The 26,353-nt window shown below is 36.3% G+C and overlaps 2 protein-coding genes across 6 annotated transcripts in view; one reads left to right on the top strand and one right to left on the bottom strand.

Moving 5' to 3' along the window:
* LOC124377148 (nesprin-2) overlaps nucleotides 1-10,254 on the top strand; it is a 33,205-nt gene extending 22,951 nt beyond the window's left edge. For 3 of the 4 annotated variants that reach the window (XM_046836506.1, XM_046836504.1, XM_046836503.1), the window contains exons 21-32: nucleotides 47-241; nucleotides 767-1,022; nucleotides 2,125-2,193; nucleotides 2,788-2,924; nucleotides 3,254-3,383; nucleotides 4,162-4,367; nucleotides 4,853-5,053; nucleotides 5,703-5,831; nucleotides 6,462-6,653; nucleotides 8,326-8,382; nucleotides 8,526-8,560; nucleotides 8,675-10,254. In XM_046836506.1, coding sequence (XP_046692462.1) covers nucleotides 47-241; nucleotides 767-1,022; nucleotides 2,125-2,193; nucleotides 2,788-2,924; nucleotides 3,254-3,383; nucleotides 4,162-4,367; nucleotides 4,853-5,053; nucleotides 5,703-5,831; nucleotides 6,462-6,653; nucleotides 8,326-8,382; nucleotides 8,526-8,560; nucleotides 8,675-8,885 — 1,818 coding nt within the window. In that variant the 3' untranslated portion in view covers nucleotides 8,886-10,254. The remainder of the gene's footprint in view (nucleotides 1-46; nucleotides 242-766; nucleotides 1,023-2,124; nucleotides 2,194-2,787; nucleotides 2,925-3,253; nucleotides 3,384-4,161; nucleotides 4,368-4,852; nucleotides 5,054-5,702; nucleotides 5,832-6,461; nucleotides 6,654-8,325; nucleotides 8,383-8,525; nucleotides 8,561-8,674) is intronic. The other variant, XM_046836505.1, reaches the window with a different exon arrangement.
* Nucleotides 10,255-11,408: 1,154 nt separating this feature from the next.
* On the bottom strand, nucleotides 11,409-25,874 carry esr2a (estrogen receptor 2a). Of its 2 annotated transcripts, none has more exons than XM_046836059.1 (11): nucleotides 25,643-25,874; nucleotides 24,330-24,412; nucleotides 21,976-22,649; nucleotides 21,209-21,375; nucleotides 20,307-20,423; nucleotides 18,807-19,127; nucleotides 17,443-17,581; nucleotides 15,648-15,781; nucleotides 14,815-14,998; nucleotides 14,185-14,414; nucleotides 11,409-13,445 (listed from the first exon to the last, which is right to left on the bottom strand). In XM_046836059.1, exons 3-11 carry the CDS (start codon nucleotides 22,395-22,397, stop codon nucleotides 13,408-13,410), a joined length of 1,752 nt encoding a protein of 583 aa, XP_046692015.1. In that variant the 5' UTR covers nucleotides 22,398-22,649; nucleotides 24,330-24,412; nucleotides 25,643-25,874; the 3' UTR covers nucleotides 11,409-13,407. The 2 variants fall into 2 exon arrangements, with proteins under 2 accessions (XP_046692015.1, XP_046692016.1); XM_046836060.1 differs by having other exon boundaries at nucleotides 21,976-22,644.
* Nucleotides 25,875-26,353: the final 479 nt, after the last annotated feature.

Genomic DNA, 26,353 nt, shown 5'->3' with positions numbered 1-26,353 from the left:
AAACAGTTGTATTCATGCAGTTGTACTCCTGTGTCTGTACTTAAAGGGTCTCAAGAAGACGATAACTCGGAACACAGACAAGATTGATGCTCTGATTGTGTTTGGTGAGGGTCTGATACAGAAGAGTGCCCCCCTGGATGCTGTTCTTATTGAGGATGAGCTCGAAGAACTGCATTCCTACTGCCAGCAAGTGTTCAGCCGAGTGGCCTACTTCCACCAGCGCCTCACTAGCCCTCAACCTGTATGCTGCACTTTGCTCTTTTCTTCTGCATTTCACTACCTGACCTACTGATTACACAGACATGTGCTTACATATCGGATTAATTTCTTATTGCCTGTTTAGAGGGTTAGTTACTGAGTAATTCAGTGTAACTTAAGCTGATACAATGGGACCAATGGCTAACATAGGCTGAATCTTATTTTAAGGTTACAATGTGTGCAGAATGTATTTATAAAAATCTGGTACAAAACTAACTCAGCTAGAACCAAAATAACTTAAAGCAAAACAATCAAAATATTAGATGTTAAATTTAAAAAAAATAAATATTTTGAAAAAAATGTATTCTACTTTTTAAAAATATGCACTGACTATTCACTGTTTCGACCCCCTGTACCCTTGGATTCCTGGTTTTTGGCACTTTGGTGCAAAAAACATGCCGTTAGTTAAGTCAAAATTGTAACTCCACCCCATTCTGATATTCAATGTGAACACTTTCATAGACATACTCATTACTCACATCCTTTTTCCATTCTGCATTGTTTCCAGATGTTGGACAAATCTGATCTGATCATCAGCAAGAGCACTGCAGGGATGGAAGATTCTGATGTAGCCAAACCAAGTAATGACACATCTACCAGCCAGACCTCCATGTCCCTTCTGTTTCCCCCACCAGAGCGGTCAGGCTGTGATACACCGCTTAGTGTCGACTCCATCCCCCTAGAGTGGGACCACACTGGAGATGTGGGTGGTTCCTCCTCACATGATGAGAATGATGATGCAAGCTTGTTCAGCTGCATTTCAGGTAACTGTCGAATACTAAGAATTCAGATGGCAAGCATTGTGTTCAAGTCCAGTTTGTTCCTCGGAACTGTAATGAGTGACCAGGACATAGTTATTATGTTACAGATGATAAGTACATACTACTCAACTTTTTCTTTTTTATTATAATTTCTGTCCTCTTGAACATGAGACATGGCTAATTTGTTAGCTGACACCTGTCACAATTATAGCAACTAGTACATTATAGTTTTTAACCCCACTGTAGGCCAAAAATAGCAACTGCTCAGTTTTATACTATTTGTAAAAAAAATCTGTTAACTATCAAATTTTACAGTATAAAAAAAAACTAAATCCCATAATGCCACTAGACATTTCCCAACAGCCATTCTGCTTGCTGTCCTATAAAATTATCAAAATAATTATAAGTGCTTGCAACTGAAATATTTTGGGTTTATTACAAGTCAAACAAGGATTAACGTGTCAAATGATTGTTTTGGTATATGTTTTCTTAACTAACATTGTAGTTATTTTGTTAATGAGTTAGAGCAGTGGTCCCCAACCACCGGGTGCCGGTCCGCGGGTCAGTGGGTACCGGGCTGCACAGAAAGAATACAAAACTTTCATTATTTCTATTTTATTTATTATCTGATTCTGAACGATGTTTTATTCAGGAAAATTTCCGGATTTTCTCTACCACATCTGTCTATGACTCACTCTTGATGCATGTCATGATGCCTCGGTCACATGTCTTACCTACATCTGCTACCTTCTTAAAGTGGCTGCTCCGGCCGCTAACACATAATACATTGCCGCTAAATGAAAACCCCAAGCTAGCAAAATGAACAAAAAACAACACAGTGGATTCATGTTTATTATTTTATTTAGAAAAAAAAAATTTTGCCGGTCGTATCATTTTATTTTGTTGTATTTATCCGCCACACCTTAAAGGCCGGTCCGTGAAAAACAATGTCCGACATGAAACCGGTCCGTGAAAATATTGTCCGACATTAATCCAGTCAGTGGCGCAAAAAAATTTGGGGACCACTGAGTTAGAGTACTCTGCTACAAAATGACCCAAAATGCCTGAGACTTATTTCTGAGCCTGAAGTTGTTTATTCCCTCAGGTGTGGACGACACAGACAGCTCTAGGGCTTTTGTAAACTCCACAGTGCAGCCTCAAACAGCGATATCAGGTGGGCATCGGCCACTTTCAGAGATGTATCTATAGCTGGGCATGCTGCACATTCTCGCACCTATACTTAACACTTTCTCTTACTTAATTCTCATTACCTCCTGTGCTCTTCCCATTTAACCAAGCCATGTGTGTGAATAGATTGGGCACACAGGGCATCAAAAAACTCTTATTATACTCCTACTTGTCCTGGGTTTTTTTGTCTTCCTCTCTGTCTCTTGTGTATGAACAAAAACATCTTCCTGTCCTCCCAATGGCCCAGCTGGCTTGATGCTGAGCATGAGCAGCTAAGCCTAAGCTGGGTTCAGAGAGGGGGAGCTGAGTACCTATCTTGCCCACACTAAGGAGAGGAGGAGAGGGCATGGAGAGGTTAGACTCCTCACTCTCAGCAGACTCAGTCCACCCACACCCTCTCCCTGTACACAGCTGCTGCATGGCACAATGCTGATAGGCATGCCATGATAACGCTGATAATACTGACACTTTCTCACCTCAGGAATGAAGGGCAGTGCTCCATCACTACATTTGCACGTGTTGCTGCATGTGCAGCGAACGAATCATAATTGCTTTCTTTCCTTCTTTCTTTATTTCCCAGTCCCAGGACACGATGTAAGAGATCACAGCTGGCACTCACAGGCTGTTCCAGATAAAATCCCCTTTACCCTTCCTGATACAAAAGAACATGCACATGAACTTCCTGAACATGAAAGCACACCATACAAGCAAGGCTATGTGAGTACATTCAACAAAAATATAATAAAGCTGAATCAACTGCAAAAGTATTGGTAGCTATTGTAAAACTGAAATTGTTATAAAAGTATAAAAATTGTAGGTAATTAGCTAAACGGTGAGACGTGTGTGTCTGTGTGAGTTCAGTGATTTTAGAGGGACATGATTGTTGGTGCTGGAGATTTTAAACTTGTACTTGGTTTGAATTGGTTGGTCTCTTGGGAATTCCACATATTTCTGTGTGCATGTGGAGTTGAACTATATCAGCTATATCTGTATATCCTGTTGACACTAGGTACACTAACATCAACTTTTTCAACAATGGTCAATAGGCTCAGCTGATGTCTGAGTGCAGCAGCAGCATTAAGAATGTGAAGAAGGTCTCACTCATCCTGGATGATGATGAATATCAGGAGGGCCAAGGAGGCCTCACCAGCCTCACTGCTGCAGACAAACAGCCGAGTAATTAAGACACACACACACACACACACACACACTCACACAAACCCCTTACAGTTTTATTCACCACATATTATCCACCCATGTTTCACATGCAATAAATGTAGGATTATTGTATTATTATAATTGAATACACACCACACCATGTATACGTATATAAACTGATACAAATATATGATATATATATATATATATATATATATATATATATATATATATATATATATATATATACAGAGACAGGACATTTGGCAGATGACCTTATCCAGAGAGACACACTTTTATCTTATTCATACGATATCTTATTCATGTGCAAATATGGGGTCAAGGGCCTTGCTCAGGGGCCCAGAAACAGCAACGGAAAGAAAGATGAAAACTTTTCGATTATTTTGTCAGTATTAGCATATATTGCACAATTCTATGTTACACATCTGTAATTGAGTATGCCTATGTCAAGTCAAATCTCTGTAACTATACTATACTATACTATACTATACTATACTATACTATACTATACTATACCCTTTGGTAACTCTTTAAGTCCATCATTATTATACCTGTTTTGGTCGTTTGTGTGGGTCATGTAGCCTTATTAAAACCACCCTCTTTTTTTTTTTCTTTTTTTTTTACTTACATATGTTAGTACACTGATAGGCATTCTGTTCTTATTCAGTGCAAATTCTAATACTACACATAAAACATCACACTGACCCAGTCTGTGATTTATCCACTCCTCAGCCTGCATTACTCTGCTTGCTCTTCTTTATTCTGTCCTTTGCAGGAGTGATTGAGCGCTGGGAGCTCCACCAGGCACAGGCAGTCAGAGAGGAGCAGTGCTACAGTCGAGACCGGGAACAGCTGATGTCTGACCTGCACAACTTCACTTGCTGGCTGGGCCAGGTCATGCCTGAGCTCGAGAAACTCCAGAATGCAGAGACAGCATGTGTTAGTGTGCAGATCATGGAGGAAAGGGTCAAACAGCTAAAGGTGTGCACTCATGAATACTTTGTATAATTAAATGCAAAAATGCAAAAAATGCATTTATTGCATCCTTTACAATGACCACATAATAGGAAAATGTCAGGTTAAAGCATAATACACATTTAATTTTAATAATGCACTTGCACTATATTAATTATATTATTTACACATGTTGTTTACTTTATTGTTTATTGCAACATGTGCACTTCTAATACAGGAAGAATTGTTCACTCTATGATATGACATCTCTAAATGATTAAGTTATTATGGTGATGTGTGCAATTTGATTGACTGAAATTAATGTACAGTGAAATAATCTAGATCAATAATAACAGTTATTTGTAGTGCACACAGATGCTATGCTCCTCACCAGCCTATTTCTTTTTTATATTAATGCATTTTATATGAATTGCTTTCACTTGGTGAAATGTCTGTAGACCATCTATCCATGGAACATTCTCTGACACTTTCCTTTGTTCCTCTCCTTACAGGACATACAGAAAGCTTTCGCACGCTACAAGACACTCATGCTGAGTCTGAATCTAGGTGGGCAGGAGCTGCAGTTTCAAACAGGTCCGGAGGTCCAGCAACTACAGGAAGACTTTTGCAGCATGAACCAAAACTGGACAGATGCCTGCATGAGTCTGGAGAAGTGGGAGGGCGATTTGCGAAAGTCGTTCATGCATTGCCAGGTAAGAAGTACATTGTGCAAAATCTAGGTGCAAATCTAGTCTCTGAAAAATAAGCACCTGTCGTTTATTTCATTTATTCTTTTGTTTCATGTTTGTGTTTAGGATGGTATGTTTGGTCATTTTGCATTTCTTATTTAATAAGTTCGTTTGTTCCCTGCTTTTGATAAGCAAATACTCAATATCATACCTACTATGAACATACTGCATTCATGGCATTTGGCTAATGCGCTTATCCAGAGAAACTTCTATATATTCTTCTAATATTCTGTTTGAGCAGTTAAGGGTTACATCCCTACAGTAGTGATGTGTGCTTCAGCAGTGGACCAAGTTCATTATACTTGTACATTATACTTGTTGCAGTCACGACAGGTTATAATTGAACACAATTAACGTATTCACCTCAAAGTAGCAAGGAAGGGCATGTTTTTTTTTGCCACGTAAAGTAAAAAGTAAGATATTATTCATTAATATACAGTGAAGTAAATGTTTCTTAAAATGAAAAATACATGTACTTACTTTTATTTCTGTGGCATTATTGTAACTTAAACTTAGTAAATAGCAAATACTTTTCTGTTGTGCCATTCAGCAGTTGTTCAATCAGTGAATTAGCTGTTCAGAAGATGTTGACATTTGATTTTTGCTCTTTTAGGAGTTCCATGAGACGCTGCACTCGCTCTTGCTGTGGCTGGCACATGCTGAGAGCAGGAGATTCACCGTTAACATCCATGATACAGCTGTACACCCGTCCCTGCTGCACGAACACAGAACTGCACTGATGGTGAGACTAAAAGAAGTTATAATTTGAAATCCATACAATCATTTATCTTATTTCATTAGAAGGATTAAATATATGATGTACAGGCCCAAACGATAGCATTAATTGTAGAAGTCTTTTCCCCACTAAAGCTGAGTATAAGTAAAAACAGTCCCTTAGGCAATTATTTGTGAATATGAGTAAGGAAATGTACTTAACTATTAAAAATACTTTTGTATTGGCAAAAAGCTGTTTTGTAAAGCTGTTCTGTGAAGTTGGGGTCTTTAAATTATGTGTATTTTATACAGAAGAGAAAATTATTGACTTGTTTTTAAGACAGAACAAGTTCCTTTAAAAAAATTGTTGTCTAAAGACGTTACGATGGATTAATATACAGTATACAAAATACATTTAAAAAAATATATACCAATAGGAACAGGTCATGTTGAGTAGTAGAAACTTGTGTGGGTAACAAAAGTATTATATGCTTATATTCTAAGTTTAAGTATTATTATATTACTAATAGAAGTATTAAACCAAAAAGTAATATTAGTTTCTTTTGGGTCAGATTATTAGGGTTGATTATACATTTTCTACATGTTGAACTAATAAATCATGCATGCTAATGAGCTGTATTGCTCCCCCTGGTGTTAGGGTCTGGAAGAGGAGCTAAAGGCCAGGCAGAGGCAGGTATCTTCTCTGCAGGAGATCACCACTGAGCTGCTCCCAGTGTCAGGGCCAGAGGACGACTTTGAGGCCACGGAGAAGCTTCACGTCATCCATAACAAATTACGGCTGCTACTGCGTCAGGTCAAGCAGGACCTCCAAACTGTTCAAGAGCGCTTGGTAAGAACAAATTAGACTGATTTAAAATAGCTGTCACATTAGGGACTTGAAGTTATATCAGAAATAAATGCTGCCCTACTAAGGAGGCTAAGTGCATATTGAAACTGGAGTTTTAAAAACCCTAGTAGGTAGATGACTGTAAACGTGGCTGCTTGCAGGCTGTTAGTGGTCGAATTCAAAGTAAATAACAAGAACAAATATGAATAAATTACGACCTTGGGGTTACGATGAAATGCAGAGCTGGTTTTAGACTAATAATAAATAATTTTTTTTTTAAAAAGCATTAGCAGATATATTATTCCAGAGGCCTGACACATTAAGCTGTATTTTTTTAACATGGTGTTTTGCGATTTATTATACGATGGATAGAGCAAACGCCAAACCCGAGCATGTGCTGTCTCTTATGATTATTATTTTTGAACATATCTTGGATGAACAAATTTTTATCAATTTAAACTAGTATGCTCGAACATTGCATTTGCTAATATTTGTTTTAACAGTTCATTCATTTGTTAATTGTTAATTGTTTTATGTCGGGGTCAATGGCACTACTATTCAGGGAATTAATGAATAAACCATATTCACTTAAGCTTTAACTATTTTTGTCACATAATATTTTTGCTAATAGCATAGTGATGTGGCATAGAGTAACAATAATGGCAAAGAAGACCTTCAACCACAAAGGGAATTTAAATCAGCACTGCACATCATAGGCACTGAGCTCCTGAACCAGGAACCTGTATATACAAGCTGATTGTAAACAAAGGCCCTCTGCATCATTAAAAGGGTCACCCAGGTCATAGAATCTTTATCATCTTTACCATCTGAAAAGAGGTACAGGGCCATCAGTTCACACACAAACAGATTGAAGTCCAGCTTCTTTTAACGATCTTCAAAACAAATCCATGCATCATAATTTTGTATATATTTTAGTATACTCAACTCATTTGTTTTGTTTTTTTTATTTAATTGAGATTCCTTTCAGAGTTTTATGTTTTAATTACCTTGATGTATATAATGACAGAAAAGGATTAGAACACCAGACTTGTATATGCCTAGCGTGTTTTATAAGAATTAGTGATGACTCATATTGCTGTAATTTAAAGGAAATTGAATAGTTAAGTTTATAAGATGAATACAGGGCATAAATATAATTTATTTATTTACAAATGAATCACATATTCCCTTCACAAAGAACAAAAAAGTACTCACTAGTAGTTTGTTGAAGAGTATCGTGAAGTTAAAATCACCGCTCACAGGTGTCACAGATTTAAAAATGCTGTTACAACCTGCGATCATTTTGTGAAACATTTTCCTGAATATTTTGTGTTAAAGGAAATTAGTTTATAGACTCATGCGTACAAGACTGTGGACTTGTGGGTTGTATTTGGGAATAAATTGTAGTTCTGGGTCTATAGAATGTCATGTAAAGGATCTTCTTTTAAGACAGAACTGAGAAACATCGTTAGTTGTACATCATAAATAAGTGTGAAAAAGATATTTAGAAAGATACAAATAGTATTTCATTCGATTTCCACTGCACAATTAAGAGCAAATCAGTTGCACAGTAAAACAAGTAATCATAAATAATCCTTTAATTCAGCGTTTTATTTATATTAAATATAAAGAGTGATCACAGAGCAGCTTTATAGAAAATCTTTTTTTGCTACAGGGTTCATCCGAGGCACTGGATGAGAATAAAGGACATGATCTTGAATCTTCATCTATGGTAGGCTAGAGCATATTGTCAGCAGCTATATCAATAAAACTAATAAACATGTATTTATTTATGAGTATGAAGATTTAGAAAAGGTTTAGAGAATTTGTGTTTATTTAATGTCATCTATGTGTGCTGTTTTTGTGTGTTTGTAGGAGTTAACAGCAAGCAAATCATTTAATGCCACCAGGTAATGAACAGATTTATTTTCTAAGACAGTTTAATTTCAATTTCCCTGATTGTTAGGAGGAGAATAAAAATGCGTCTTAATGGGACTCTTTTTTTTGTTGTTTGTTTTTTCCAGGGTGCAGAATAGGGATTCATCTCCACCACGGTCTTTCTTCTATCGGGTCCTGCGAGCTGCCTTCCCACTTCACCTCCTTTTGCTCCTGCTGCTCATTTTTGCCTGCTTGGTACCACTGTCTGAAGAAGACTACAGCTGTACTCTATCTAACAACTTTGCCAGATCGTTTTATCCTATGCTGCGTTACACCAATGGGCCTCCTCCAACCTAATGCATCATGCGTACACACAAATACTGACCAACTGCTCTGTTTCCAAAACTGACTCATACAAATTCCAGAAGCACTCATTGTGTGAGAGCATATTGCTACTGTCTAAACTGTTTTAATAAGTCTATTTATAAAATTGTTTTTATTCTATTTATTCCCTAAGCCATACTACTGAGAACTATTCAAAAATTAATAGGTGCCTATTGTTATTCTTTATTCTGGGTAGGTTGTCTACAGCACCCCATAGAATAGAAAAATAGAAAAATAGAAAAATAGAAATTTGATTGAGAAGGGTCTAGAACATTCTGACCAAATCTGGACCGCCTCACAAAAGTAAAAAAAAAAAAAAAGATAAATAAAAAGAATTTTCGTTTTTTTTTATTAATATTCAGGGAAATTAGTCCCCGAAAATGAGCTTGAAATTTGTCTCGGCAAAGACAAATCATGAGCTGAATTTTCAAGACCTCGACCGTAGACAAACTTTGTGACCATGTACTGCTCAATGGTTACCATGCTAAAAATTCTTATATCTAAATGCTATTTTTGCTACCCCTCCAATTTTGTCCAGTGTTTGCCAAAGAAATGTGTAAAATGCTAAAAACAGTTTAGTTGGTGTTTCTCAGCACCAAGAAATTTGATACCGACATTATTATCATACTAACAACTGAAATAAAAACAAAAAACCTAGCTTCTGACAGCTGGCTTCTACTTCTCTGACAAATGATGTCCAATCAACACAAAATTTCATATCATAGATCATTTGCTTAAATAAATCATCAGTAACTGGACAATGGTTATAAAAGGGATTTTAAATACACCAGACAATTTTCCTGCAAGCTGCCACACAGGAACTGAGGCTGCATCTCAAATTTTGTGTATAAACAAAACTTGGTAGGCATCTGCCCTGAAGCTATGCAACAAATGCCATCGCCACCTACTGGTCAAAATGTACAATAACATGCTATGAATTTTGCTGTTTGCATTTGTTCATTTATCGTCGACCTTCAGAACCGTCTATGGACAAAACCTAGACATCATGAGTGAAACAGTTCACTTCACTTAAAGTTATGGCTCTGCTGTTTTTGAGTGCTTAGGCACCAGTCATAGGGTGTCTGTGAATGTGCAGTTTACCAAGGCTGGGTGTTTGGCCTTCAATGCTTGCAGCTTTATTTTTCACTTCTCTTTGGTAATACAGTGTTTCCTGATGTTAGATGTGAGTTAAACCTGTATGGGCAAGTGTGCGTGTGTGTATGGAGTGTGTGGAGATAAGAGTTTGAGCCTTGTCTCTGGGCCTTCAGAAATTAAAAGGTAAGATTAGATTTTATTTTGTTAGTGTGTCTGGGATGTAAAATAAAAGAGAAATAAACCAAAATCGTCATGCATCTTATTGAGTAAATTTTTTGCACATATAGCTGTGTGTGTGCAGGTATGTGAATGCTGTAGTTAGAGTCCACCATCAGGAGTTTTGTCTTGGAGAAAATCTTAAACTTTATGAAAGAGACAACTTTCACATTTAGTATAAAACTCCTAGAAAGCCCTGGTGGTTTAATGTGATTGTCTGTTCTGTTGCAGCATTTTGTACACACTATGTTGAATCCAGCAGCAGCTGGTGTAAAATAAAAGAATCCCACGGAAAAAATCAATAGCTTGTTATAGCTGGTGGCTAAATGTGTTAAGACCAGTGTCTCTAATCTATAAAACAGCAATCTAAATCAATCAACAATTTGGAATTTAAACCTTGAGCAACAGCACTACTTCAGCACCAAAACACACTGCTATCCCTTGAACATTCTGTACATCCCTATATCTCCTTCGTTTAGATAAGTTCGACACACCCTTTGACGCTAGTTTTGGTTTTTGGCACATGCCATCTTTACCAAAGTTATTAAAAGAATAACAAAAAAAACAAACAGAACATGAAGCTGTATCTTAGCAGTAACTATGTGCATGTGCACAAAATTAAGTAGGTAACTTAAATGCCACGATCTGATGCTAAGCAACACATTTTTTGAACAAAAGGATTTTTTATATTTAAAAACATTCTCCTGTTGTGTGCTTGTAATTTTAGACATTCTTGAATTCTGTTCAACTTAAACAGGAATCGTTTACATGGAAGAACAATGGTGACCGAGGTGGATTCTCTAAGGAATCCAGGAATTTTTATATGATATTATTCATTATTATTAAATCTGTAGTCACTTCTAGAATTATTGGTACCCTACAAAAAAATGGGCAACAGTGATTTTAGAAAAAAAATATTAGCCACACGATTATCAATTTAAGAAAAAAAGATTATATCCCTAAACAATTTAGGTGTTCTCAGTATTTATAAAATAAATAAGATGACTAAATAAAGTTTTTTTTACATTTCGTTAAAATCCATTAAAAAAAGGTGTTTGTGTGTTGATAAATGATACCAGTAATTTTGCATGCACGCATGCACACACACACACACACACACACACACACACACACACACACACACAGACACAAAAACATCCTATATTTTAAAAGAATGCAGAAAAGTCCTCTTCATGAATGGTTTATAAAAAGATTTGTAAATGATACATAGCAGCACACTGATGCTACTCAACCACAGTAACAGTAACACCTATATTTAATGGCAATGTTGATGGTATTCAACAAATACCAATAAAAAATGATTACAGACACTATTGTAAAAAAAAAAAAAACAACAAGGAAAAAAAAACAATTCATTTGGTTCTTTTAAGAATACACATCTGGTATCTTATCATAAAACAGTTTACATAATTCATGTCTCCAGATGAGTTAAATAAAAACCCATGTTTGGTTACAAAATAATGCAGTAAATCTAAGTGGATTTTACATCATGGCATTTGACACTGAACTCACATATCTACATATAATGGCCTCTACAGCCTTCTAATGCTACTGCTGTAACTTTCTAATAATCCTAATAATAAATGGCAATTTTAGCTGTCCCATTTTTATCAAAATATCTGACACTGCAGCAAGAATTAGATTTAAGAGAATTATTTCTTGGAATATAAAAAGAGTGCTGCAAAATGTTTGCTATATCTGTATTCACCTTAGTTGAACATTTCCTTTTTTCTTTTATAATTGCTCCATTACCTTAAAGAATCTACATAAGTGTACTTATTTTGGTATTGGTTTGTAATGTCAGAAATCTTCTTTTGTGCACAATAGCTGAAAAATAGTGGAGCAGGATCACTCTATAAACCAAATTCAGCCTAGAATATCGGAAAATAAATTTAATTCAAATTATTTGGAGCTATAAACTGCCTATGATCAAGCACTGGGATGCTATGAGCTAAACTACTATCAACATACTGCTATCATTTACATACTGTATACAGATACAAGTGCAAATATAATTGTGTAAACTATGGCAGTGCATTTCATCATATCATTGGTTGCAGGGTTAGCTCTTTTCCTACTACCTTGTCTTTTTGGCTAAGAGAGTTTGATCATTATTAAATATGAAACCAGCTGTGCTGAATTAGTTATTTTGTTTGCATAACCATACATACAGAGTGTTTGACAAATCGAAGGAAAAAAAAAAACGCACTAACTGTTGTAACAGTCACCTGCACAATCACTTTACACAGTGGTGCAGAGTGCTGTCTTACACATATAAAAACTGTGTTACGCTACGGTGACTGTGCACGCTAAAGCATCAGATTGACATTTTAAAAAATCTGTTAATCATAACATTATCTGAGGTCCCGTGTGCTTCAGAGAATTTTCATGCTGGACCACAGCCATCAGGATAATAATGTTTCATCATAGGATAAAGTTGATTAGTCAGGAGTACTTTGTATTTACTTGCAGTGACCATTTCTGCTGTGCAGCCAAATGGATTCAAACTAAGCCAGAGGAGCCACAGTTTTTTTTCCCTTGAATTTGTCATGCATCTCTATGTTTTCTATATAATACTATACAAGAAGTATGTTATTTTGTTGCATGGTCTCAGTTGGTGTAACCAAGACCTGTCATTACAATTGTGTGCGTTTTATGTATTTGGCTGCAGGCAAATTGACCCTATTGGCTTACCACTTGATAAGGTACCTTGCAGCGAATAAGCACTCAGAATTGGTAATCGGTACAGGCACAAAGCGGTGTTTATATTCAATCATAATTTTTGTCATGAAGGTAGGTGGGATTGGGGGGTGGGATACTGATATTTAAAATTTTACAGTGCAGGAGTGACACATGTCACACTTGTTACATGTGTCACAGAAACATGCTCACAGTGGAAAAGTCTTAAAAGTGTCCTCTAACAGCATTGAGAAATAAGATCTCAGCCTATGTATATAAAGAAAAGGCTCCGAAATACACAAGAAATGTAAAACCACTAAATACAAATATGACTTCCAAAACTGATTATCTGTCACATCCTTATTTTCATAAAGCTACACATATTTTAAGGCTTTATACAGCTATTTGGTCCAGTTCTTTGAGTCTCCAAGTCCAGAATGATGTGCTTGAGCTGCATGGTTGTTCTGGGTAAAAACATCTTGTTTCAGTCCGTCTTCATTATGCTAAGGTCACTTTTGAGCACTAGTAGTGAGAAAAACATTTCCATTTATCATATCATATCAGCCACTGCACAAAAGAGCAACATACATGCCCCCAAACCTGACACAGTTTAAGTATTGTACTTTTACTTTCATTGACACACTGCATGACAAAATTAATGTGCAACCGAATGGTGTATACTGAAGAAGATACAGACATTTGTAGTGATCAGCAAATTTCAGGCTTGTACAAACAGAGCTGAACTCAGACTACATGTTGATAGCTCATTCTTGTAGGCCTCACATTTACAGTTGAAAATCAATGACTGAATGACTGAATTTATTCAATGATGGAATAAATAATAAAATGTTCACACTGCCTGATAGAAGCACAAAAGACATCAACCATTTTTGACAGTATTTAATGCATCTCTATTTTTTTAGCATAAAAAGATAGTTACTGTAATATATAGTTTGACCTCGTTCCATTATTTCCTAATTATTTATCCCTAGTTTTATTTCAGAGATGGGGCCATTCTAGCTTGCCTGTTTATTTCTTTGTAACGTCTTGATTATCCTCATGCTACATAATTCCTTCTAGTAATTAGTTTAATACAAGCAATAATATCATGAGTTAATAAGGAATTCAAAATATAAATATATACTAAGAGATTTTTTTTCAGTGCAAGCTTAAGTTGTGGAGTTTATGCTTGTAAAAATAAGCATGGCAGTCTGAATAAACCAGATGAATCAATTTTTGCAAATCAGAATTATTGCCTCACCACTGTGGCTGAGCTCTACAGGCCCCTCCATGACCGTCTGTGCCCACTGATGAGAGGAGCAGCTGTAGGGATCCGGTGCACCAGGGTTCTCCTTGGGCACAACGGCCACAGTGGATTGGGGCAGGCGTGAACTGTGCATGATGTGAGCATCGAGCATTTCCAAGAGCAGGTCATACAGAGGCACTACCTTTTTTATCTTCATGCAGTGAAGATGGTCCATACCTTTGTTGCTGCAGCAAGAGCAAAGATAGATCATTCAAACATATTGAAGACACGAATCAATCGTTACGTTGTAGGAAATCATAAAAAAAAGACAACTGAAGCAGTCTCAAGAGACTCGAATTCCTCAAATACATTAAGAATATTTAAATATCTGTTGCTGCTATAAATTTTCCTAATAATATTGGTACTGGTGCTAAAAAAAAATTAATTAAGGAATTTCACAAATAAATAATTGCCAACCCATACAGACCTACAGAATATTTTCCATGATTTAATGTTGATATTAAAGTGAAACCATAAGAAACAGTTTCATTACTGAGTTTTATCATATTAAATGACTAAAGATGTACAGATAACAGACATATATACCATTCAGGTTTTTTTATGCAGTGAACTGACACTCTATACCTGACATGACGTATGTGTGAGAGCAGCATGAGCAGGTGGGCCAGGCGGGTGGATCGCTGCTGAAAGCTTAGGCCCATTTTCGAGATGGCCCAGACCAGTGCATCCGTCACAGAGTCAAGCAACTGCATCAGTTTGGTCCTGCTCTGGGGATCATCATCTGCCTCAGGAGAACTCAGACACATGTCTACAATAGCACACAGTCACATAGCACATTGTTCCACAACTCCACAAAGGCTGAAGACTTCTCTTGATAGCCGTAAGACATTTAAATTGTTCTAGTGATTCTGAGTATTTCTAGTTAGTGTAATTATAAGCAGATGTTGAGGCTTTTTGTTGGGTGAATGACAATTGATCTGGTACTCACTAAGAGAAGAAGACAAATCAAAGCTTTATGGGAAAAAAAAACCCATACATTCCTGCCGACAAACTTAATACTACACCGGCGCTCCTTAATAGTGCATTTTAAAGGAAATGGATATATGTGTTGAAAGACAGTGTGACTCCCCAGAACATGTATGCTGTTCCTTTTCGACATTTACAGTGTAAGCAATACTTTTACCAATCCTAACCAACACTCCCCTCTGTTAAACACAGGGCAGAAAAGAGCAATGAACTTGACTGAAACCCGTTTATTGTAGAGCCATAAAAGAGTGCCAGATTTAATAGTACAATGTGTGCAAATTCAAGCACACATTCAACACACACACACACACACACACACACACACACACACACACACACACCTGTATTAATGGAACACACCTTAATGGAATTTACAGACAGAAATGTGTATTTAAAGGTGCACTTGAGATGTTAAACATAAACACGCTTACTAGAGTTAAGGAGGATCATGGCCTTGAGACAAACATACTCCTCTCTCTGCAACTTCAGCTCTCTGAATCGGGACGTAGCTGCCAGCAACATGTCAAAGATCTCCAAAAAGCCCTGCACACAGCTGCTCTCGTCTCTATGGAACAACATAGCAATTACAAGACTTCCAAATAAGGATGTGACTTAATATATATAAAGAATACATTAATTAATACATCATTTTGATATGTGAGTATCTGTGAACCTCAATCAATGGAAATTTGCTTAACCTTATAGAAAATGTAAAGTATTTGTCCTATAGAAATTGTCCTATATATGTAATATTGAATTACACCACAACTGAAGATGCTTCACTTATGGGCATTATCGTATATTTATCGTATAATATTTCAGTTTGCTGTGAATTCAAATAATGGCATTTGCTTCAGGCTGAATAGATCAAGTGATAATAAATAAATAAACAAATAAATAAATAAATAAATAAAAGGTTACACTGCAGCTATTTGCCAATGATGCAAATTTTAAAGTTATTTTTAATTTGTCTTTCTATTACAAGTGAAGCACCCACTATACAAATACTGATTTAATAATCTAAATAAATGTTCTTCAATTAGTTCAATGATGATTCAAGGTGTATACTTGTGTGCACACCTACTTCTAAATACACATGCTATGCCAGGATTTCACTCTAGGTTTCTGCTTTATAGGAAATAATCTAGTACAGATTGATTAACTTTTCAGAGACATTTACAATTTATAAGAGTAAACTAATTTCATTGTTGAAGAACTTCATAATGATCAAGGCATTGTAATTACATTAGTAATATTAAATGTTCAGAACTCATGGTGTAATGCTAGTGTTATTAGGTGTTAATATGATGCAGTTCTCTGAGTTAATGATCAGAAGGTCAGGACTTTACTGTAAGGCCCTTAAGAAAAGTTCCTAACTCGTTTGGATGCTGTATCATGGCTGACTCTGCACTTTGACTTCCTAAAAAGATCAGTATTTCACTTTGCTGTAACATGTAAGAGTTGCCTAAAATCATATTTTGTGTGTACACAACCAGCAATAATGCAGCTATGTTTAATCATATATGGGGGTTTTTTTCTACATCTAGTCACACATTTATAAGTCTTGAAGTTTATGCCACTCACAAACTAGATATGAGAAGAAATGATTATGCTTAAGTGTTGTTTTCTTTTTACAATCAGACAGAGAACTTATTAGAGAACAGAAATAAGCTTGTTTACAGAGTACATTAACAAAAAAATAACAATGTACAATAGTATCTAAATGTAGGACAAAGAAGTATTTATTATCAGGATTGTTAATGACTTGGAAAAAACCCACAAAGCAGGACACAAAAAAACCTTAATAAGATAAACTTCCATTACTCTAGGAAGTAGGAATTCTGCATATATGCTGAGAAATAAAGATTTTACCTGGCAACCATGAGACATTTCCGAACATTCTGTTCACATTATTGGAACGCAACGAAGCAAAACTCAATTTTAGATCAAGTATAGATCATTTATTGCTAACTTAGTAAACTGTGTCTGTGTGTTTCACTCACTGTCTATGACCTGCCTTTGCTTGACCTTCAACCATGTCACTATTTGACAAATATTTATTTTATCTCAGGAGCATGGTTGAAAAAGGAGTTTGCATAGTTCTACCCAAATACAGTTAAATTGTCTGACAATAAATGATTAGCTACAGAAATATCAAGACTCGTTTATGTCAGAGATTTGAACAGATGGATAGAAAAATAAATACTGGTGCATGAATAACTGTACCTGCTAAGGATAAGATCTGGGGAGAAGATGAGCTTTCCAGGATAATTAACAGATCTCCACATCAGCCCTAACATTAGGACTTCCAACCAGCAACACTCCAACAAGTGCACCTGGTCAAAGAGACTGAGCTCCACAAAACCTGCAGACAGCATTAATATTTTATGCAAAAAACAGCACTAGGTCTTTAACAATTAGTTCAGTTTGATAGATGAATTTCCCTGCCCACTCACAACCACGAGGGTCTGCCTCCAGCTTCTACAGTGTCTATAAAATGACTGAGAGTCACATCCACATTCAAATGTTTAATTCAATTTAATTCGTTTTTATTTGTATAGTGCTTTTAACAGTGAACATTGTACACAGATAATGACATCTACAGTATGATGAACATCTGTGTTAAAATGTTCTGCACTGTAATGCACTTTTACTTTTGATAACACCAATTTATAATCCATTGTTTTTAATCATGTTTAACATACCTTCTAGGCTATATATATAAAAAAAGTAAGGTTTTTTTATTCTATTGTACCTTAAACTATAAATAATATTCTTTTTTTTTTTTAGTATAAAGCACAAAAAATATATTGAGCAATGCTGAATATTTAGTGCTGTGATTTGCAACACATTTTTCTTCACTGCTTATAATACAAAATCTTTCCCCAATGATGAAAGACCCTCATAACACCATCAACACACCAAAATAAGCCTGTAACAATGTAAAGCTGATATTATTAACTGCCAGCATGTAGCTCAGTCTTTGGTTCAAATTCACACTTCGGTTATAGCACATTGCTTATAGCAAAAGTAAATGCAGCAGTATAAGATCCAAAACAAATTTCACCCCACCCTCAGAAGAAACACCTCTACTGTGGGAAAAATAAAGAAAAATATGCACCAGAGTTGAACAGAACTGCCAAAGTGTAGAGATATAACACATATCTAATTTAATCAAAGCCAATGACATGCTGGTAAATTGGTGGGGAAATAGGAAGAACTTCAAACAATGTTAGAATAGGGTTTCATTCAACTGATTTATTTTTGAGCTGTAATGGATCTGAACCAAGGGAGGAAGGAACATTGCTAAAGTGAAACAAATGTACACTGTATTACTGCCTGTTGAGAAGCTTTTTTTTTTTTTTTTTTTAGGTAAAAGGACTGATTTTATTTTCTTACTTTTTTTTATATATATAAGACTGAATGTGAGACTAAAGGTGTAATTACTGCAGAAATATATAATCATATTTGTATATGTACCATACGACCATGTGGCAAAAAAATATTAAAAGGAACATCTTTGAATACAATGATACAAATGCCTGTGAATTTCTTTATAAAAATGTTCACACACAAACACAGAGGCATACCTGGGATTTTCTTGGCCCAACTGATCATGTGGACAAGCTCTTTGTCAGCCAAGTTAGTGAGTGACATCATGACGTTAGCCTCGGTAAAGGGCTTTTTCACATCCTTCATTAGATAGATCTCTGGTGGTTCTGCTTCCATGATACGAGCTATCAGCTCCTCTGAGCTCAGTGTGGAACTAAAAACCTCCTTTACCCTGGTAGGTTGTGCGGCTTTCCGTTCCAGCTGTCTCTGACTGCTCACTACTGCTCTGGCAGGAGAGCGTACCACTCTCCTCTGCTGTGCGCCACCACGATTGTAGCTGCCACGATCCCGACGCATACCTATACAAAACAAGACCAAACGCTTTAAACAAACACTTATGTTTTTGTGTGTTAAATTCCTGTTAACATGCTCTCATGATTAGCTTTTAACCAGTGGAAAAACCTTCACAAGAAAAAAAGATTTTTTAACATTTGTTGTTTCTTTTTCTGCTGTCCTGTTTGAATCGTAAGAGACTATACTGGAGAATAGTGAGACCAGCTAATCTCACTTATTCATCAACAATCATTTGAAAGCAGAGAAAGAAAAAAACAATGATTAAAACTGGCTAATTCATTAAAAGATCCTCACTGCAGACTGTGAACCTGTGCTAAAAATGTTAGCATTTTTGTTATGTTGTCTGTACCAAATGACTATTAGGATTAGGACTTCTTGACCTGCTAGTACATATTAGCTACTGTAGTTTTAGTTTTTTAACAGCATTAGTTGTGAAAATTATGAGAATTTTTTGACTGTCAGATTAGTGCATGCTAGTAAACGTAATAGCAGTAGCAGAAAAGAATATTAACAAAAATCAACTTACAAAAACCTGCTAGGATGTTATATTAAAGGGCCAAAGAGCTACTATATCAATAGCAAATGTTTTTAAGGTCACTTAATTTCATACATTTAAAGAAAGTGCAGACAGGATATTGCCTAATATAAGAGATGTTTATGTTCTTGTACATAAATTTGAATTTACCCACAGTAAACACTTTTTAAGTCACAAAAGTGTTTAAAAGTGTTAGCAAAAAAGTTAGCCAAGGCTTTTAAAAAGCTAAATGAAAAAAGCCAAAAGGACTAACAATAAAGTAAAGTAATTAAAAGGACTTTTTGTGTTGATGTCAATGCCTTAGGTGACACAGGTACAACACCTACGTTAAATATTTTAACATCAAAAACCTTACTCAAATATTAACATCTGAGTGCATGTTTTATTCTGTTCACAAAAAATAAGATGAAATAAGACTACTAAGACTAATTTGTCTGTGTATGTGTGTGTGAATTATTTCCATATCACAAGCTTTATCAGATCATTACTCCATTATAACATGATGGCTGACAAAGTCCAGAAACAAGAGTATAAAACAAAGTCTATATTTTCACACAGGACTTGAGCAAAGCATGCTGATTCTTAGTGTCATATAAGATAATAAAATGAAAGAAAATAGTAAAGGAGCAAATGGCAAATAAATATTTACCGCATTTCATCATCCCCACTTCATAACACTTGCGAAGCCGACAGGCCTGGCAGCTCTTGCGCCGATTCTTATCAATGGTACACTGGTTGGTTGCAGGACAGATGTAGTCGTTGTGTCCTGATTAAGAGATAGGATGAGCAGCTGAATTCATAGCTCACTTACTCAGCAATAAATTAACAAGATGTGAAATGTAGAAAAAGGAAATAAAAGTTTAGGTTTCTTATTAATAGAGCAACAATTTATAAATGAGGACTGATAGAACCTGTCTCAAAATAAACAACTAAATTATTGATAAAGGACACAGTCTGTGTAACGCTCCAGTAAGAGCCAATGGATGAAAGAGATTTTGAAACAAGTCAAGTCAAGTCAAGTTTATTTGTATAGCGCTTTTCACAACAGACATTGTCTCAAAGCAGCTTTACACAAATCAACAGTGATGGTGAATGGTGTGCATTTGTCCCTGATGAGCAAGCCGTGGCGACTGTGGCAAGGAAAAACTCCCTTAGATGTTATGAGGAAGAAACCTTGAGAGGAACCAGACTCAAAAGGGGAACCCATCCTCATCTGGGTGACATCAAGAGTTTGATCATACAAACAACAACCATATAACATAATAGAATAGCTTTCAATTAAAGCCCTAAGCTGGAACATTGTGCTGTGCTCCTGAAGCCCCTGAGCCTAGAAGCCACCTCACTTTCAAGACCTGGAGGGCTCAGTCAATTTTCATTAGGACAACTGAGATCAAAATGCATATTAGGGGAAAGAGTATCTATTAATTATTTTAAAACACATTTATTGTCTCAGTTTCAAACCCTCTCAGACTGGGAAGTATCTAAGTATTAAAAGAAAAGAAAAATCTGCAACTATAAAAGTATTATGAGGTGCCATCAGGGATTCGTTACCTTGGATACTCCTTTTAAAGAAGGCTTTGCATCCCTCACAGGACCAGACACCGTAATGGTAGCCAGAGGCATAGTCACTGCACACAGCACAGAAATGCATGTCTGTTTTGCTCTCTGAGGAACTGAAGCTCTCCTCACACTCTGCTGACCGTTTCCCCACGGGTTTGCTGGAGTAGAAGGAGGAAAGAAATCAAAGCAAACATAGTCACATTGCTATTTTAACCCTAATGTTCAGCTTGGGTCTAAATGACTCCTTTACATTTTGACATAAAGTGAGAAATCATATTCTCAACATGAAGCTTTTAAGGTTTGTCAGAAGTTAGTAGTTCCATCAAAAGTCAGAACCACCATGGCAACCCCCTCACCCGTAAGAAATACAAAGGGGGAATGCTTTTTGAATCAGCATGCCTGACATTCATGTACTGGAAGTCCATATTATGTGATTTTTCTCAAGCTTTCAAAGCCTAAAGTGCTACAAAGAAGAGGGATTTTCTTCCGAACATACATCTGTATTTTATGGTCAGCTGTGATAAAATAATTTTTTCCAATCATTTTTTTAAACTTGGAAGTCTCATTTGTATTTGAGGTTTGATTTAAAGTTTAACATTATGATTAAATATGTGTGTAGAAGCAAGTAAATGTCTACATATAAGGATTTTATTACTGGACTGTATTGCTATAAAAAATATAAAAATACAGGTCAAATTTGTTTAGCAGTGAACAGAACAAGACTAAACAGGAGACGGCAGGTTGATGAAAGGATATACCTGTTCTCATTGTCCATATAATTGCGAGAGGTGAGCTCCTGCCAGGTGCCGTTGCTCGGCTGGGTTTGCTGGCAGTGGGATTGTGGCCGATGCAGTGCCAGCGGTGCCATGTGGCTCTGAGAGGGCCAGAAGATCGTGGGGCTGAGTGACTGATGCACTGAGGGACAATCAGGAAGTGGGGGTCCGCTGTAGCCAAGCAGGGTTGGGCTATAGAAAGGCAGGCTGGCAAAATCGTGCCCGATGTCTGCATAGGGTGAAGGAATGCAGATTGGGTGGCCCTCCATTGTCATGCTTGGGGAGGAGGAGGAGGAGGAGGAGGAGGAGGAATTCATTCTGGAGGAGGGAGCACAGCCTCCTACCCTGCTCGAATCGACCTCCTGCTGCTGCAACAGAGGGCCGTCTCTCTCAGGAGACTCTGACATTTCTAAATATTTTGTATCTTGTAACTTTTTAGGAGGCTGGTGTCAAAGTGCAGATTTAGCCATTGTACATCAGCACTGTAGAGTTGAAGGTCCCAAAGAAAAATTTTGGATTTCAGGACAATATAATACTCGATAGAACAAAATCTCAAATGGAAAGCTGACTAAAGATCTACTACAGCAGCTTGTGGGCATGTTGCAGAGTTAACACATCATCACTGTAGACTGCTTCAGGATATCGTCATATCACCTACCCTGCATGAAAATGTGGAATACGTTAAAGACAACGTAGGAATTGATTGTGTAAAATAAAATATGTATTCTACATAGATACAGCATCATGACATGTAGTATTATGTAATGTATTATCAGATATTATGGCTTCTTTTTGCATCATTGTGTTATAACAGCAATGTTAATCCTATACAACTATTGGACAATCCTCAACATGAATTTTCATTGACAAGAGGAACAAGCAAGTTAAAGAATACAAAAAAAAAAAAAACACAATTGCAGTAATAAATAGGAAAAGGTGGTTACTGACTATTCAAATGTATGTTATTTTGCATTTTACCATAAAGTGACCCCATGATTGTAAAATTCTAAGAGAGACCTAAAAGCAAAATATTTGGAATATCCATTAAAGTTCTCAGGAGAAATGAACATGAGTTAGAAGATACTGTAGATAATGTTCTTGTTCTTAACTGTGGGAGGGTCCATGCCTTCTTTTATATGCTATGTAACAAACACAATTTCAAGATGCCCTCCGTGTCATTCTCTTGCCTAATTAGGAGCTAGCAAGCGTGTCGTTTTGATTTATTTTCAACAGATTGTCTCGTTTTGAAGAACATAATTGGTGTGCAAATGTAACAACAAGACACAACAGAACAACCCAATAACTGTTACAAGGTGTTACAAACATGAGAAACAATCAAAATGAGGCTAAAAGAACAGGTTGTTGTTCAAGCACATACTGCAACAGATCCCACCAGGACTTATTCATATTAACTGAATGACCTCCAATAACCAATAATAAGCCGGAGCATGGCACCAAATATGAGTAAATCTGTTACCTACACATTTCTTTAATATGTGATAGTAATCGTCATGATATAAGTTTTTGAATATTTGTTGTTTTCTTTGCTGAATTACATACTTCCTCACAAAATGTTTTCTGCAACACAGTGGGCACATCAATAGGTTTAAAAAGCAGTTTAAATTGTGCAAATCTATTCTGCAATAATAGTGTCATTTGTGACTGGCTGCTGTAGGTAGTGAGACTGTTAATCTTGCTGGAAGTTGCGAGGGCTTCATGCTTACTCGTTTGGAACATTTACTATTCAGCTCCTCAGGGACATGACTCGCTCAGTGTACCCAATTATAACAGAATAAGTAATAATCAATGTTTTCTCTGTCAACACAGATAAAACAATTAGACTAACTGAAAATGTCTCTATGTGTGTTCACTAACCTTCATGATGTGCTGTGAATTCTAGTGTCTAGTGCACTGCCTCAGTAAAACAAAAAGGAATTTTGTCTTATTGGGCGATGTTTTATTGCAGTACGGTTCCAATGTAAACTCTTTTACACATAAATATGAAATACAACCCAGAATCAAATGACATTACTAAAACAAAAAGCACCCATTTGACTCAAATTAACTTAATAAATACATAAAAAAACGTAAGTTCTATTTAATAAGCCAAGGTCAAACTGAGGGACTGAGAGAAGACTTCTGGCCAGCACTGCATACCAGGAAAAAATCCCAAGGCCACTGGTGCAATCCCCCACTTCAGTTTCCCTCACTCCCTTCTCCAAGGCGGAAAAAGGATAAGGGAGAGGCAAGGAGGGAAACCTTGCCCTGAAGAGGAGGACTGGGAACCAGGACTAGAGCACTTCCAGGACTGATCAGAAAGATTGAATGCTGTAACTTACCAAAAAATAAATGATGCGACACAAGATTTCCTATGTGCGATTGGCTACTGCATGCGTCACCTCCTTCCTCTACACAGGATTGTCTGTAATAAAGTGCATGAATTCAGCGATAAATGAAAGGTAGTAATGGTTGTATTCTTTAATAATATTCTGAATTAAAAAATGCCTGGGCAATTGTAGCACTGAAAGCTAAAAGCAGTCTAAAAAGCAGCTAAAGAAAATGGTTTCAGTCGCTTCATTCAGCTGCTTCATTCAGTGGTTGGAAATTCATTTCACTTCCCATGCAATTTACTTCAGATTAGATCAAATTGCTTAAATTAGTGAATCACAATGATGCACTTTATAGTACTGCCTCAATGACAGTTATTACAGAACACACATTTCACCCTGTGTGGCCTCTTGATGTTGATGTACAATTGACAAAAATGTGTAATTTGTACTGGACAAAACAGTCAAGGAAAAAAAAACAAGAGGCCCAATCAATACAAATTATTGTACGTACAAATAAATAGGATGTAAAAAAATAAGAGCAGACTTGCCTTCCAGAAAATTTCGCAATTAAGATTGTTGTGAATACAACTGAAAAGAATCCCATCGTCTCCTAATTTTAGCTTTCTGGTTGGGTTTGGCTGTTATTGAACTAAAGGATATTTATTATTACAGGAAAATGTGGAACACTACCCTGTAAAACCAGATGGGTTTGAAGCAGTTGACCTTCGGGCTACTTTAGAACAAACACCCCCATAATTCAAATAACTCTGAGGTAGTAGAATTGTCCCTAATAATATACAGCAATAAACTGTCATATACCCAGGTGAAAATGTATTATATTACAGCATTATTAAGATTATATATGTTACAGTTAGCTTGTCTGTACCCAGTTCTCTGTGGGTTTGTATATTAAATACTGTGATCAAATGTACAACTAATAACAACCCACTTGACATATGCAGTAAATGATGCATGATCTTATTATTATTATTATTTTTACCGTTTTTGTACAATATTTGTAATTAAGCTCATCTAGAGCATGCATAAAAAAGGATGCAGTAGCTATTTAAAGCATACGTAATGAAATGCATTACAGATTATATTAACAAATCCTACCGTTCTGACGCACACACACTGAATAGGAGATAAAAAATACTTATTCCACTTTATAATTTAGTAAATAGCTCACAACCTCAAATGAGTCACCAACCTCATGCCAGTATGTTGGACATTTTATCTGAAAGCTCAATTTGGTTCAATCTCTTTGCAAATACTAAATGATATTTGTGCATTGTGAGCGTGCATGGGAATAATCCTCCTACCTGCAGTGTGATTTCAGAAAACACCAACCACCGGAGCTTCTCTGAAATTCTCTCTTTAGAATACAAAGTTGATGATGCGCTTCCAACACGGACGCGTTGCTTCTTTACGTGTTTCCTCCTTTCATCATTATTAAAGGCCTTTACAAAAAAAATCAAAGAGTGCAAAATCTATTCTAAAATCACTGATTCTGTATGGAGATACTTCACTCGGCTGAGTAGAGCTCAGTGCAGCTCTGAGCCAACTCGCCTGTGCACACAGTACACGCGCATACTTATCTGACAGGCGCATACGTCATAAAAAAAACCTCGCTTTTATCCAATCAGCTTCGACCTCTCATGTTCATGCTGATTAAACATTAAACACTGCTTTTAATTATCATTAATCAAGAGTTGAATCATCAGACTGGAAATACATTTCGAAAAGAAAAGTGTGTGTGTGTGTGTGTGTGTGTGTGTGTGTGTGTGTGTGTGTGTGTGTTAGGGGTAAGACAAGTGAAGAATACACTACTGGGCCAAAAATACGAGACAGAATGGAACACTGACTGTGTTTCTATATGATTTTTTTTTCTTCCTAATTTTAGGATAGATTAAATCTATATAATATCAATATATAATATATATCTAATGATATATTGGATATCTAATGCTATATATAATATCACTAGATATCCAAAATAGATCATGTTTTTTTTTTTTTAAGTTCAACTGTAG

This window comes from Silurus meridionalis, chromosome 23, assembly GCF_014805685.1.
Source record: "Silurus meridionalis isolate SWU-2019-XX chromosome 23, ASM1480568v1, whole genome shotgun sequence".
Taxonomy (NCBI): Eukaryota; Metazoa; Chordata; class Actinopteri; order Siluriformes; family Siluridae; genus Silurus; species Silurus meridionalis.
This window is presented reverse-complemented; position numbering and strand designations above follow the sequence as displayed.

Bases quoted from the DNA above. Each gene is read 5' to 3' on its own strand.
- esr2a (XM_046836059.1), bottom strand. From the start codon at position 22,397: ATGTCAGAGTCTCCTGAGAGAGACGGCCCTCTGTTGCAGCAGCAGGAG. The intron at 14,999-15,647 runs GTAAGCGTGTTT...GTGCTATTGTAG, and splicing joins CATGATCCTCCTTAACTCTA to ACATGTGTCTGAGTTCTCCT. The intron at 14,415-14,814 runs GTATAGAGTGTC...CTCTTGCTGCAG, and splicing joins TCACACATACGTCATGTCAG to CAACAAAGGTATGGACCATC.